Source organism: Arachis ipaensis, chromosome B9 (assembly GCF_059453495.1).
Source record: "Arachis ipaensis isolate K30076 ecotype BB chromosome B9, ASM5945349v1, whole genome shotgun sequence".
Lineage (NCBI taxonomy): Eukaryota > Viridiplantae > Streptophyta > Magnoliopsida > Fabales > Fabaceae > Arachis > Arachis ipaensis.
In genome coordinates, this window is record NC_142444.1 from 99069138 (window position 1) to 99083390 (window position 14253).

Here is a 14253-nt window from a genome sequence, read left to right on the forward strand (position 1 = left end):
TTATTTTATTTTATATTTTTATATATATACTTAAATTATATGACTTATTTCTTAAAATAAAGATGATTTTATTGACGAATATTATTTTTAACAATTTTATGAAAGTTAAAAAATTTAAAAGAAATAATAAAAAATTATATTATAATTTGATTATTTTTTATTTGTATTTAATTTTTTAATTATATTTTTTATTAATTTATTTTTTAAAAAAGAGTTAAGTAAACTAGTTCACCAACCCATCATATATAAAGCAGCACGGTCTAGTATTTTGTGTCCATTTTTTGGTAGTATGGATTGATTCGCCTAATTTTTGGGACAAATTTTAGCGAAGCAGTATAGATTAGCTACTTTGTCACTCTTAAAGATTAGTAGTTTTTGTTGGTAATGGATAAAATAACAAGACCTTTTACTGTTTACATTAATATATAGTTGTATTAATTAAAGTCTCCACAACTATAGAAAAGAAATACAAATACTACTTATACACAATAACAGAGCTAAATTTCTTAATTAGTTACATGAGTGTGCAAGCATGGACATTATCATCATTGAAAAAGTTGCTAACTTGGTCATCGCCACGCTGAGACATTGGAAAAGTTCCATGTCTCTCACCAAGGTTGTAACCATGCCTGTAGTAGTTGTAACTCTGCTTGAACTCAGTGGTTGTGTCCTTGAAGTAGTTTGTGGGGGTTGTGAAATACAATGGTGGATTTGGGTATGGCCAGAACTCTGCCCTCTTCCCGGCCCTTCTCACTGCCTTCAACACCTTGTTCCTCTCAACGTACCCTGTCACTGTCACCCTCTCCATTTCCAAATCCACTTCCACCGAATCTATCCCTGCTCAACACAAATAACTGCCCTTAGTCATATGTCTCATGAAAAACATGTTTATTATTAGTAATCAGTAAATTACTATTTAAGTTTTTGAATGACAAGATTTATTTTCTGAAAAAGAAAAAGAATAATATACATGTGATCTTCTGAAAATAAATCATGTTTGATAAGATACTTAACAGAGTATCTAATGCAAAAATATGTTAGTCTAACTTTATTCATGACAAAAATAAATAAGGAACAAGAATATTTTCGGTGCTTAGTTTTAAATTAATTTTATTTTAGTCTCACAGAATGTATATCAATATTTGTAACATCATATATTATAAATAGTGATTTGAGACTAAATGTGAATTTATCATTCTAACATTTGAGCTCAATTCATTTAAACTTTATATAAAACAATAAAATTTAATTAATTTTATACTAAATGAAATCATCTCTCTAAAATAAGACCGACATCATTTCATTAATATTTTTTAGAGCAATGCTAGGGCCAGTAACTTTTGTGATTGGTAGCTATCAAATAGTCATCAATGATGATTTAATGGTGTGAGATTGGTGTGAAATTTCATCCAATGACTCACATTTTTCTGCTGGTTACATGCTGGCCAAAATTCAATAAAATTGTTGGCCCCTAGACTTTTCCATATTTTTATTATAAAGTAAAATTTCAAATCGTTTTACTTGTATACATCAATTTTAAAACTTCAAAAACATTTCATTGGAGCTTTTTTATATCAAAATTCAATTATATAGAAAAAATTTAAGTGTTTATGAAATATTTAGATTGATTATGCTTATATTATTGTTAGGCTTAGTTTGGTAAAGTTTTTACTTTTTAAAAGTAGCTTATAAAAGTTAATTTTTAAAAGATGGCTTTTTAAAAGTTGTAGCATTTATGTTTGGTAAATCAAATTAAAAATAGCTTTTAATAAATATAAGCAACATTAATTGTGTTTGGTAAAATTAGCTTTTAAAATTTAAAAATACTATAATAGACATCAATGCAAGTATTAAATTTGAAAATTAGTTAACATATGAGGTTATATTAGACTTTTAAATTTTGAAAAGTACAAGCCAATTTTAAAAAGCTCTATCTTAGGTGCTTTCAAAAGTACTTCGATCTTTTAAAAGTTGCAAGCACAATCACATAATCTTTTTAATTTACCAAACACAAAATGAAAAGCTTGAACTTTTAAAAAGTACAAACACCTTTTCAAAAAGCTTTACCAAACCAAGTCTTAATATAGAGTGATATTTTAGCTAGACATATACGATAATAGTGGATTATTTCAAGTGAAATATCACTTTACTAGATAGTAACATGCACATAAATTTAAATGCTTAATAATTACATAGTTTCTCCAATCATATACATAATTACATAGGCACATGGAAAACAGAGAGAAGGTCTAACTACGTTCGTGTGCTAGCACCTAGTAGCAGGTTAGAGCATCAATTACTTCTTCATAGCTTATGTAGCATTTGTATTCTTAGAGTAACGATAGTAAATTAATTTAGAAAATTAATTTTCCCGTCAATATCAATTAATTTTTAAAATTATATTATTTATTTTAAATTTTAAATTTTAAATTATAAATTTTTTATTTTAAATTATAATTTTAAATTTTTAAATTAATTAATATTAACTAACTAAAAATTAATTTTTTTTTTATTTTCTTTCTTTGTCTTATATCATTAATATGGCACATGCTAAATATGTTACTTGTAAAAGGGAAACAAAAACAGTGGTAGCATGTCTAAAGATGGGGCCTCTTCTAAATATGTTTTGCTAATTACGTTGTCATATATATATATATATAGTAATCACTGGCTAAATATAGAATATTATATTTTAACAGATTTTTTTAAATTAGTTAGAGATAAAAAGTTATATGATGGATGACAGATGGGAATAGATTCTCTCAATTGTTAAAAAAAAATTGTGAATATAAAGTATAATTTTTAATTTTTTATTACTTTTTTTTATATTTATTTTTAATTTTATTTATAAAATTAATGGTGTGAGATCACACTTTACTCTCTCAATTATTAAAAAAAGATTGAGAGAATCCATTCACAGATAGGATTAAACTTCCAAAATTAAGATAGCATGTCTATTAAGTTGGTGTGAATTGATTGTCATATTTTTTGTGTAAGATGCATGTGCGTTTTGATCCATTGAAAAGGGCAACTTTGTTTAAATTTCCCAAAGAAAAAAGTGAAAACTAATAAGAGAAAATTAATTAATAATACTAAAGCATACACGATGCTTGAATATGTGAATGATGCTTAAGAATTAATTAATAGTATTATTACCTCTGAGCTTGTAAATGGCATTCTTAACAACTCTTTCGCAACCAGTGCAGCACATCCTTACTTTCAGGTCAACAGTCTGAAACCAAACAAGTATGCTATAACCTGAACTTTAAAGGATTTACCTATTTTCAAAATATTAAAAAGCAATTTTTGACAAATAATCATTTTTATAATGTTTTTTTTTCTTAACCGAAGATATTACAAGCTCAAAAAAAAAAAACTTACATATTAACTAGCTCTAAGAAATTGGATTTGAACTAGGGTATTTTTTTAATTTATTAATGAAAATTTTGCCATTTTTCCATATTATAGTTATAAAAAAATCCCATAAAAATATAGGTATGTATTGGAACATATAAAATATTCTATGAATATAAAAATTAATTATTAATTAATCACTATATATTCATAAATATATATTACATTACATTTTACATATTTTTATAATAAAATAATTAATTGTGAAAATAATCAATTTTTTTTACAATAAGTAGTATATCAAATAAATATGTCATAATAAAATAATCAATCTTTTTATATTTTAATATAATCAATTTTTCAAACACCAAATATGACTGGCTGATGATTGATAACATTTTTTTTAGTGGTACTCCAATGAAGATTTAATGATTGTCATTATGTGAAGATACATCATTTTGACCATTAGATAATAGATTGTAAGACTTGATTTTTATTTGAAGTAAAAATATTACTTTTATTTAAAGTGTTGCTAAACAAATAAGTTACACTTTTTAAACAAGGATCATCATAAAAAGATGTTGTTGGCATCTTCATGAGAGTAGTTGCCTTTCTTTTATATATGTATCCATGCATGGTTTATATATACACACTTTTTTATTCTCTTTTTGAGAATTTGGTCCATCATATAATAACTTTTGTTTCTTTCTTACGTTTTTTGTCGTTTCACTTTTTTTTTTCTAAATGATAAAATAAGTAGTCTTCAGTACTAGTAGTGAACATCAAAGAGTTTATAAACAAGAACCCCCCCCCCCCCTTTCTCTCCCTAATAGTTCACCAAAATTTATTATAAATTGAATAAACTAAAAAATTCGTTTGCATGAGTCAAAAATAAGAGGAAAAAATATATAAAATACTTCCACTTAATTCAATATAATTCTGACGGATGAAGTAAGACTGAAACAAAGTAAAATATAATAGGAAAACTGATTAATTTCTCTGCAATCTAATTAATCAGTCCCAATTTATATATTTATAACTGAATAAATTTCAAGAGCTAGCATATATATATATACACAAGAAAAGAAAAATTATATAAAAATTGTTTCATATATATGAGCAAACCTGTAAGGAAATAGGTCGAGCCTTAGGCATCTTGAAGTTCTTATTATTGAAAGTGTGATGGTTATTATGGTGATGATTATGTTGATCTTGATATGCAAAACAACGTAATATAAAGGTTGAGATGCTAGAGCCAAAAACTCTCTCTAGAAAGGAAGCCATGGTAGTTTTAAACAAGAAAAGAAGAACAATCTAATGAAGAAACCAGCCACCAGCATATGGAATATATTCTTTTACACCATTTGCACCCTCTTAAGTATATTTTTTAGTGAAGATGAATGAAGTAGTTTTAATTTATATATATATATATCATGGGGCACAATTCATGGTACAAGCTAAGAAGAAAGGAGTATCAATTCTTTTTATACAGATAGAATAAGGAGATATTTGTTATGTATATATGTGGCATTATTATTATTATTTCTATTATTCTATCAACTAAACCAAATTGATGTTACAACCTTTCAGACAGGAATGGTATCTAAAACCCCTATATAATGAAAAAATGAGAATAACAATCTCGTGGGGGATATATGATATGGATGAGTTTATTAAGAAAAGAAAATTATTAAAGCAGTGTTTGGATGCTAAGGGAAAAGAAAATATATTCTCTCTGATAATCTATCTATCAATCTATCCATCTTAGCCCTTTATTGCAAGACATCTTTGAAAAATCGTTACAACAACAATAACGTGCACCAATTGTCTAGATGACTTCCTATAAATTAAAGTCATAATAAATAATATTCTGACACATTGCATTTTACTAATTTGTTTAGTAGTGCTTCAACTACAATGGGTATAGTTGTTTCCTATATTTTAACAGCAGCTGTAAGAAGAGAATACGAATAAAAGAATATTTTCCTATCTATGTACGTACGTGCTTCTAAAATAACTAAGCATTATTGATTGAATTATGGATTTAGAATATAATAATATATGGTAGTGGATGCTCTCATGCTGATTTGAACCACTGATGATGATAACAGCATTATTCCATTGTTCGTTCATTCACATCAACCACACAACCATGCATCAATGTAATATATATATATATATATATATATAGTTGCTATCTAAGCTCTTGTGGTAAATTGTGGGTTTCTAGTGCTGCTATATATATATGTATTGTGCGTGTGTTGTCTATTTCCAAAGTCGGGATATTTTCAAGTGGACTGTATAAGAAATTAAGAATACTTATATATTGGATGTTTATAATAAACTTTGATTAATTATACTAATATAAAAAAATTTAATTATCCAATTATAACAAATTTAATTAATTCTTCTACTATGATATATTTGATTTTTTAATAAATAATTTTATTGAAAAATATGTAAAACAATATATAAATGTTGATTTATTAGTCATGAAATATTTTTGTTATCCATATAAAAATAAAAAGAATGATCGGGGTTGATACTTCTAGAGAAAAAAAATAACTGTATTAGTTTAAGCAAGACAGAAGTAAGAAGAAAATATTAGTTATCCACTATGAATCACGGACACTTGGTTGAGTTGCCGTGTGTCGAACACATTTCGGACACGATATTCACCGACACTCGTCCGACACGTGTGTCTGTTGTGTTCAACCGTGTCTTAATAAAAAATAAAAAATTCTTCTTCGAACACATCTGGACACACCTAAATACCATCACGTGTCAGTGTGTCTAGTCTTATTCTTAACATATATATTTAAAATAAATTTAGATATAGTATATATTATTATTTATTAAAACAAAAAATATTTTAAATACTTGATATAATTAAAATAAGACATTAAAAATAATTAAAAAATTTAATTTATATTTTAATATGAATAAAATATCAAAATTTCATTACGATTTATCTAAAAAAATACTTTATATTTTATATGTATGCGTGTCATGTGTCATGTAAGATTTTAAAATTTATGTGTTGGCGTGTCCCATATCGTGTCGTATCTCATGTCCATGTCAGTATTCGTGTATCATAGATTATCTAACATTTTTTCAAAAATGTTATGAATCCTTTTTTTTTGTAAAATTAAATATTCTGTCAGGATAAAAAAATTGTATTGTTATTATTCGGTCAAGTACAGCTATATCAGTTAAAGAGTTAAAGTAAATCATAATTTATTCGGTCAAGTTATTCTCATTCTCTATCTTTCTGTTTCTTTCTTCTTCTTTTATTTTTACTAGTCATATTATAATTTTTAACTTTGAAATCAAGATCGTAATCTTGTTTCGGCACTGTTTGTATTAGCTAGGCTACATTTTATTGAAATAAATGTTACCTGAGCTAAAGCTTCAGCTATGTTAGTTGATTGAGTGATTGTACAGTTAGTTAGCTAGAAGTTAACATGGCAAGTTAGTTATTAAGTCAGTAAAAGAAAGTTAGTTAGATTATTTCTGGTTTTAGGAGTCAGTTTGCTAGAGTTTCTGTTTTAGGAAGTTAGTTATTTCAGATACTATTTATAGTAAAATTGTGTAATTAAGTATTGTAGGAAAAGATTCGTAGAAAAAGAATTGAGTGATGCTAAGTAGCCAAAGAATAATTACAATATAAAAATCTCACATAAAAATTTTCATTCTCTTGATAAGTAAGTGACATACACCTTCTTATCATTTATTTTCCTTATCACCTACTATTTTGCTGCATACTTAGAGTCATTAATGTTCTTTCTAAAATCAATTTCAATTTCTCCTAAATCAAATATCTAATATCTCTCAATCACATTATTATTCATTAAAATGCAATAATTCTCATAAAAAATATGGAAGTTAAATTAAAAATTTTTAACAACTTCTACTATTTATAGTTTACATATAGACTATTAAAAAATAAAAAAAATAAAATAGAAGCAAAAATTAAAAAATAAAATTTTAAAAATAATTATTAACTCGTCATATTAAAATTAATAAATAAGCATACATATGAATATTAAATAAAAATATTAAAATAATTAAAATCATGACCTATTAGTACACATATGAGATAATTTGAAGAATACAATAAGATGTATAGTTTAAAATTTGATAATATTAATTATAAAAGTTTATTAATTATAAACATCATATGTATGAAATTATGAATATTATGAGTATAAAATTATGGATGTTATTAACATGAAATTATGGATGTTATGTGTATGAATTTATGAATGTTATGAGTAAATTTATCAATTAAATAAATTAATTTAAGAATTTAATATTTTTAAATTCAATAATGATAAAATTTAAAAACATCTGTGTTAACTTTATAGTTATTTATGCAATAATTAAAAAATGATATGTGTATGGATGTAATATCTAATGAACATGAATTTAATTTTTAGATGTTAGTTGTATGTAATTATGAATGTTATATATATAAACGTATGAATGTTATGTGTATGAACTTAGTTAGTACAATATAATTATAAATGAACATAAAAACACACAAAAAAATTAAATCAGATTATTACCATACCTCATCAAAGCTAGTGTAGTTTTTCATATTCTCGCAAATTGATTGATTGACAAATTATTTTTTATTTAATACAAATTATCGTTACTATTTTTTATAATTATTATTAGTCTTTATTGTATTCTTAAATATAAAAATTAAATTATAAAATGAAATATTAAGTATTGATTACAAGAATGCCTAATAGTAAAGAATACGATATTAATAAGTGGGACTGATAAAGAATATAATAAGTGAATTGATAGAAAGTGAGATAAAAAAATAAAACTATTGTTAAGTTATATAAATAAAATAAATTATAAAAAATTTTGGCTAATTATGACTAGAATTTTTTGGTTACCAAACTTTTTTCAAAAGAATTTATGTGACTTGAAGCTTTTCTCTTCAATCATAATTCTTTCCAACTCTATTATTTTTTGTGAAATTTTCCTTCACTAAATTCCTTGAACTCACTCAAATTTAACATGATGCGACGAGCATCAAAGATAATAGATTGGTAAAGAATTAAATTTCAAAAGAAGAACCAAAAATACAATCTGATAAATCTTACAGAAGAATTAAAATAATACTTGATAAAGTAAATTCTTAAGCGTAATACCAATCGATTTTTTCTTCTTCTAATTTCTTCTTCTTACCTAATTCTTGCCTTCTCTCTTGAACTCACAGAAAAGAGTTTGATGAAAACCCGATTGCTTTACGAATCATCTCAATTTGGTGGAAGTAAAGGCTCCGATCAATAAGTTTAAATTAAAGGAAAAAATCTGGATCTACATCAACTTGAAGATCTATTGATTCTACTGATTTCATGGCCTCCGAAGTAAATACATTCTCTTCCATTGATATCCAAGTTGTAACGACCCAATATTCAGTATAGTATGTTCATACCGAAACATCGAGTGTTATCAACTTAAAACTAAATTGATACTGTTATTTATAATATCAAGCCTGTAAACGGATTAATAGAACTCGATTAAAAAAAAATTCCCTTAAAGATAATTCGCAAATAAAAAGAAATGTGAGATTATGCAAACTAAAAAGATAAACAGATACATACACAAACAGAATAATCTATATATATATATATATATATATATCCAAAAGATAAAAAGTTTGCTACTCCCTCGTAATTATGTACTGTATAACTGATAAACCACTATTTTATGGTTTATTTGTATTGAATTGAGTGGATTTTATCCATTATTCTCACACTTATTCATATAATTCGCATGTTTTACATTTTCCTTTCTAATTTTGTGCTATGATTGAAAACATGCTTCTTTGGCCTTAAATGTGCTAATTTTAATTCTCTCTTATTACCATTTGATGCCGTGATATGTTTGTTAAGTGTTTGCAGGGTTTATAGGGCAGGAATGGCTTAGAGGACGAAAAAAAAGTATGCAAAAGTGGAAGGAACACAGGAAATTGAAGTTTTGAGAATCTAGTAACGACGCGCACGCGTGGACGACGCGTACGCGTGACTGAGACAATGTTTGATAAACCATTATTTTATGGTTTATCTTGTGTTTAATTGAACGGTTTCATCAAGTCTTCACCCACTTATTCATACTAATTGCATGATTTTATAATTCCTTCCTAGTATTATTCTATGGTTGAAAACTTGCTTCTTAAAGATCTTTAATTAGTATATTTTAACTCTCCTTTATACCATTCGATGCCGTGATCCGTGTGTTAAGTGTTTCAAGCTTCATAGGGCAGGAATGGCTTAGAAAATGGAGAGGAAGCTTGCAAAAATGGAAGGAACACAAGAAACTAAGGTAAGGACCAGCGAAGACCGACGCGCGCGCATGGCTCATGCGAACGCGTAGAATGGAAAAAATCGCAGCGACGCGAGTGCGTGCCTGATGCAAACGTGTGGATTGGAGTCTGCACGAATGACGCGAATGCATGGACGACGCGTACGCGTGACAAGAAAAATCGCTGAATGACACGAACGCGTGGACGGCGCGTACGCGTGACCTGCGTGATCTGTAGAATTAACAGAAAACGCTGGGGGCGATTTCGGGCCGCGTTTTGACCCAGTTTTCGGTCCAGAAACACAGAATAAAGCCAGGGAACATGCAGAGACTCAAGACACACGCATCTTAGACATAATAGACATACAGTTTTAGATACATTAGGATAGTTTTAGGTTTTTAGATCTGAATTTAGAGAGGATTACTTTCCCTCTATGTTCACTTTACATTCATTATTTCATGCTTTTGGATATTGAAAAGTCATTACTTCCGTTGAAGACATTATTCTAGTTTGTTTACTTGTCCCTTACTCTTCCATATCCTTATTTATTTTATTTAGAATTCTAATTGGATTATTTTCATAAATTGTTAGTGAAGAGGATTACTTTTACTTTTAATTTATTTTCAATCTCTATTTTATTTTAATTAATTTATTATGTCTTCTTTTATTCTAAGTATTATATTCATGTCAATGGAGTAGATTCCCAAAATTGACATGGGAGTTGATTAAAAGGAGACACTTGAGTTGGAAGGCTTAAGTGCTGATTAAACTGGAAGTTGTTGGCTAGTTTTGTATTTACTAACGCTAAACCTTCCCAAGGGAGAGGACTAGGATTTGCGAATAAAGATTAGCTCAATCACTTGACTTTCTCTTATTTAGTAAGGGTTAACTAAGTGAAAACAACAACCTTTTTTATACTACACTTAAGAGATCCCAACAAGGATAGAACTTCCAATTAATCATTCCCCCAGTCAAGGTCTTTTTATATTAATAATAATTCTTAGTTTTATTGCTTTCATTTATAATTATTGCTCATTATCCAAACTTAAACTCTTTCAAAAATTCCTGATTAATAAGTTAGCACCCTTTCCTGCAACTCGTTGGGAGACGACCTGGGACTCATACTCCCAGTATTTTTATTTCTAAATTTCGTGACAACTTTTCTAAATTGACAAGGCAGATTTTAGCTGGTTAAGGACTATACTCTCAACGCATTCTTTATATTGATTTCTTAATTAGCCGACTTCTGCCTCCATGTCAATGTCCAAATGACACACACGCGTGGCTGACGCCTACGCATGGCCAATGCCGAGTTCAAGCGACGCGTACGCGTGATAGAGCGCCACGTGCTGCATTAAACAGAAGACGTTGGGGGCGATTTTTGGGCTGCTTTTGACCCAGTTTCAAGCCCGAAAATACATATTAGAGGCTGCAGAGTAGAGCTGGAAGGGAAAATCATTCACTTCTCATTCAGACACAATTTTTAGGTTTTAGATGTAGGTTTCTAGAGAGAGCTCTCTCATCTCTCTAGGTTTTAGGGTTTTTAGTTTTATTTCTTCTCCAATTCAGATTTTCATCTTATTTTAATTTAGTTTCTCTTCTACATTTTATTATTCTATTATCTTAGTTTATTTTCTCTTGTTGATGTCTTTACTTTCCCAATTTGATTTATGACTCTTCATGTTATATTCAATTTTCTTTTTAATGCAATTTGAGGTATTTCTTGTTTGTTGCTTCTTTCTTCATTTGTTATTATTGATTCCTTGTAATTATTGGTCTTAGATTTTACATTCTCTTATTACTTTTCTATACTTTTATTTTGCGCCTTCCAAGTGTTTGATAAAATGCTTGGTTGGATTTCAATTTAGATTTTTATGTTTTTGACTTGGATTGATTATTTAGAGACTCTTGAGTTATCAAAAGTATTTTGTTAAATGGTAATTGGAGATTGCCGGTTAGCTTAAACTTCACTAAAGCTAGTCTCTCACTATGAGTTGACTAGGACTTGTAAACTCAAGTTGATTGTATGCACTTGACCTTCTTCCATTGGTTAGAGGTTAACTAAGTGAAGGCAATTCACATTTACCATCACAATTGATGATGATAATAAGGATAGGACTTCTAATTCTCAATCCTTGCTAAAAGCCTTCTTAGTTATTAGTTTATTTTCTCGCCATTTTACTTTCTTGTCTCTTATTACAAAATCCAAAAATATGCTTTTTCATAACCAATAATAAATACACTTCCCTGCAATTCCTTGAGAGACGACCCGATATTTAAATACTTCAAGAAATTTTATTGGGTTTGCTTAAGTGACAAACAATCTAAGCATTGATTGAGGTTTAATTGTCGGTTTAGAACTATACTTGCAACGCGATATTTTTGTGAAAATCTTTACCAACATTTTTCCTCTGTCAAGTTTTTGGCACCGTTGCCAGGAAATTGCAAATGTGTGCCTTATTATTGGTTATTGTGAATATTGTGAAAATGTTTACCTTTTCGTTTCTTTGTTATTGTTTCTAGTTCTAGGAGTTTATTTTCATTATTTTTTATTAGTTTTTGTTTTTATTTTCTCTTGATACTATGGATTCTCACCTCTTTGGCTATGAGTTTGGTTCAAATTATGTTGTAGGGAACGGAAGCTACAATGAGAACATGCATTAAGGATGCGACAATCAAAGGTGGGAGGAGCCTCAAGCTTATGGACAACCTTCTTGGCAACAACCTCCACCAACATACTATGAGGAACAACCATTCCATGATGCATACCAAGACAATGGTTATGGTGGACCTCTTTGTGACAATCAACAACAACCATCATATATCTATGAACCCCCTCTTCAACATAGCTTTGAACTACCATACTCACAAGCCCCCTACAATCAAACACTTCCATATGATCCTAACCCTTATCCACCATACCAACCACCCTACGAGCCTTATGAACCATACTTAGAACCACCCACATTCTAACCCAAGTACTCCCAAGAACTACCACCTCAATATACATCACCTCCAATGTATGTGAATTTTCAACCACAAGATGAATTTTTCTTTCCACCACAACCCTCTACAGGGGAATGTCCATATCCATCAATCCAAGAGCAATATGATCCCAATTATGTTAGCCAAGTGGAACAAGAGCCACGGGATCATTTTAAGGAAGCAATGGATCGACTTCAAGCAACCATCCATCAAATAGAGCGGGAGGAAAGCCGAAAAGCACACGAAACTCTCATGGCTAACAAATCTCAACTTGAGAACAAGGGACTGGAGTGTGTTGTACAACAAGTGGAAAAGATGGAGAGTGTTGAACCACCACATCCTTATCATGATGAACTACCCTCCTATTATGAACCCCTTCTCCCAACTGATGAACCCTCATATCCACTCCAGTCTCCAATAGATGACACCCTTGGTGTTCTTCTTCAAGGACAAAGAGAGATGCAAAGAACAACACTAGAGTTCATAGCTATGTTGATCGAGGTAGTAGATAATTTAGCTTTTCTGCACTTCAACACTCAAAGTACTCCCATGACCGCATATGGAGAATCAATAGAAGAGTGTAGCATGAAGGAGAGACTAGGAACTCCAGTGAAAAGTAAGGAATGTGACTTTGTATTGGAACAATTGGAGGAAGCCATAATTGATGAAGAAGAAGAAGTGGTCGAAGACTTAGGAGATGCTGAACCTCCATGGGAATCTAGAGTTGTAGAGTATTCCTCCAAGAAGCTTGAAATCGATGTTGAGGAGGCTAGTGCACAACCTCCAAGACATATTCCCTATGAAGAATTGGACGGAATAGATCAAGAAGCAAGTTTCCTTAGTCATGATGATCATGAATCAAGCCATCCTAGTAATGAATTTGCATCCACAAGTGAACCCCTTGAGTTAGAAGAACCTTCTCCCGATGAAATTGAAAGCAACATTGAGGTAGATTTCTCTCAACCTCATATTTATGATTTGAGTGACGGAGAAGAGTTAGATGAATTCGGTGAAGAAGAGTTTAAAAGTGAAAAATCTTTTCAAAATGTGGACGTCCTTCTGAAAGGTTGGACGGGAGTTGGTTATGCTTTGTCAAGATCGTTGGAGACTTCTATACCTACTTTGCCGTCTACTCCTTCATTTGAGTGGGTAAAACTTATCTCTATTAGCTTTACTGTCCCACTTGAGTATGGTATTCTTGAAACAGATGGCCAACTTAGGAGGCTTTGTGGAATGAAGCGTAAGAGAATGATGTTTAGTGGTTGGAGTTGCAAATCAAGACTCATCAATATTGAGACTTCAAGAGCTAGATGCAAGGGTTGGACTAGTAATCAATTGGTTGGATCTAAGAGAAGAGTTTGGTACATTATTGAGAATTCGGATTGCTTGCCACCCGGTTGGAACGTTGATGATCCACTTAAAGACGGGTGTAGAAACAATCTAAACGTTGATTGAGGTTTAATTGTCGGTTTAGAACTATACTTGCAACGCGATATTTTTGTGAAAATCTTTACCGATATTTTTCCTCCGTCAATAACCCAAAACATCTCCAGGATCTGGCCCATATATAGAAAGCCCCTAATCTGACG

The 14253-nt window shown here is 29.5% G+C and overlaps 1 protein-coding gene and 1 pseudogene across 1 annotated transcript; one reads left to right on the forward strand and one right to left on the reverse strand.

Annotated features, from left to right (window-relative positions):
* Nucleotides 1-373: 373 nt before the first annotated feature.
* LOC107616623 (heavy metal-associated isoprenylated plant protein 30) lies at nt 374-4806 on the reverse strand. The gene is made up of 3 exons (XM_016318579.3): nt 4480-4806; nt 3157-3232; nt 374-837 (listed from the first exon to the last, which is right to left on the reverse strand). The coding sequence occupies exons 1-3, from the start codon at nt 4636-4638 to the stop codon at nt 515-517; spliced, it is 558 nt and encodes a 185-aa protein (XP_016174065.1). The 5' UTR covers nt 4639-4806; the 3' UTR covers nt 374-514.
* A 7528-nt stretch (nt 4807-12334) lies between these two features.
* On the forward strand, nt 12335-13809 carry LOC148545600 (uncharacterized; annotated as a pseudogene).
* Nucleotides 13810-14253: the final 444 nt, after the last annotated feature.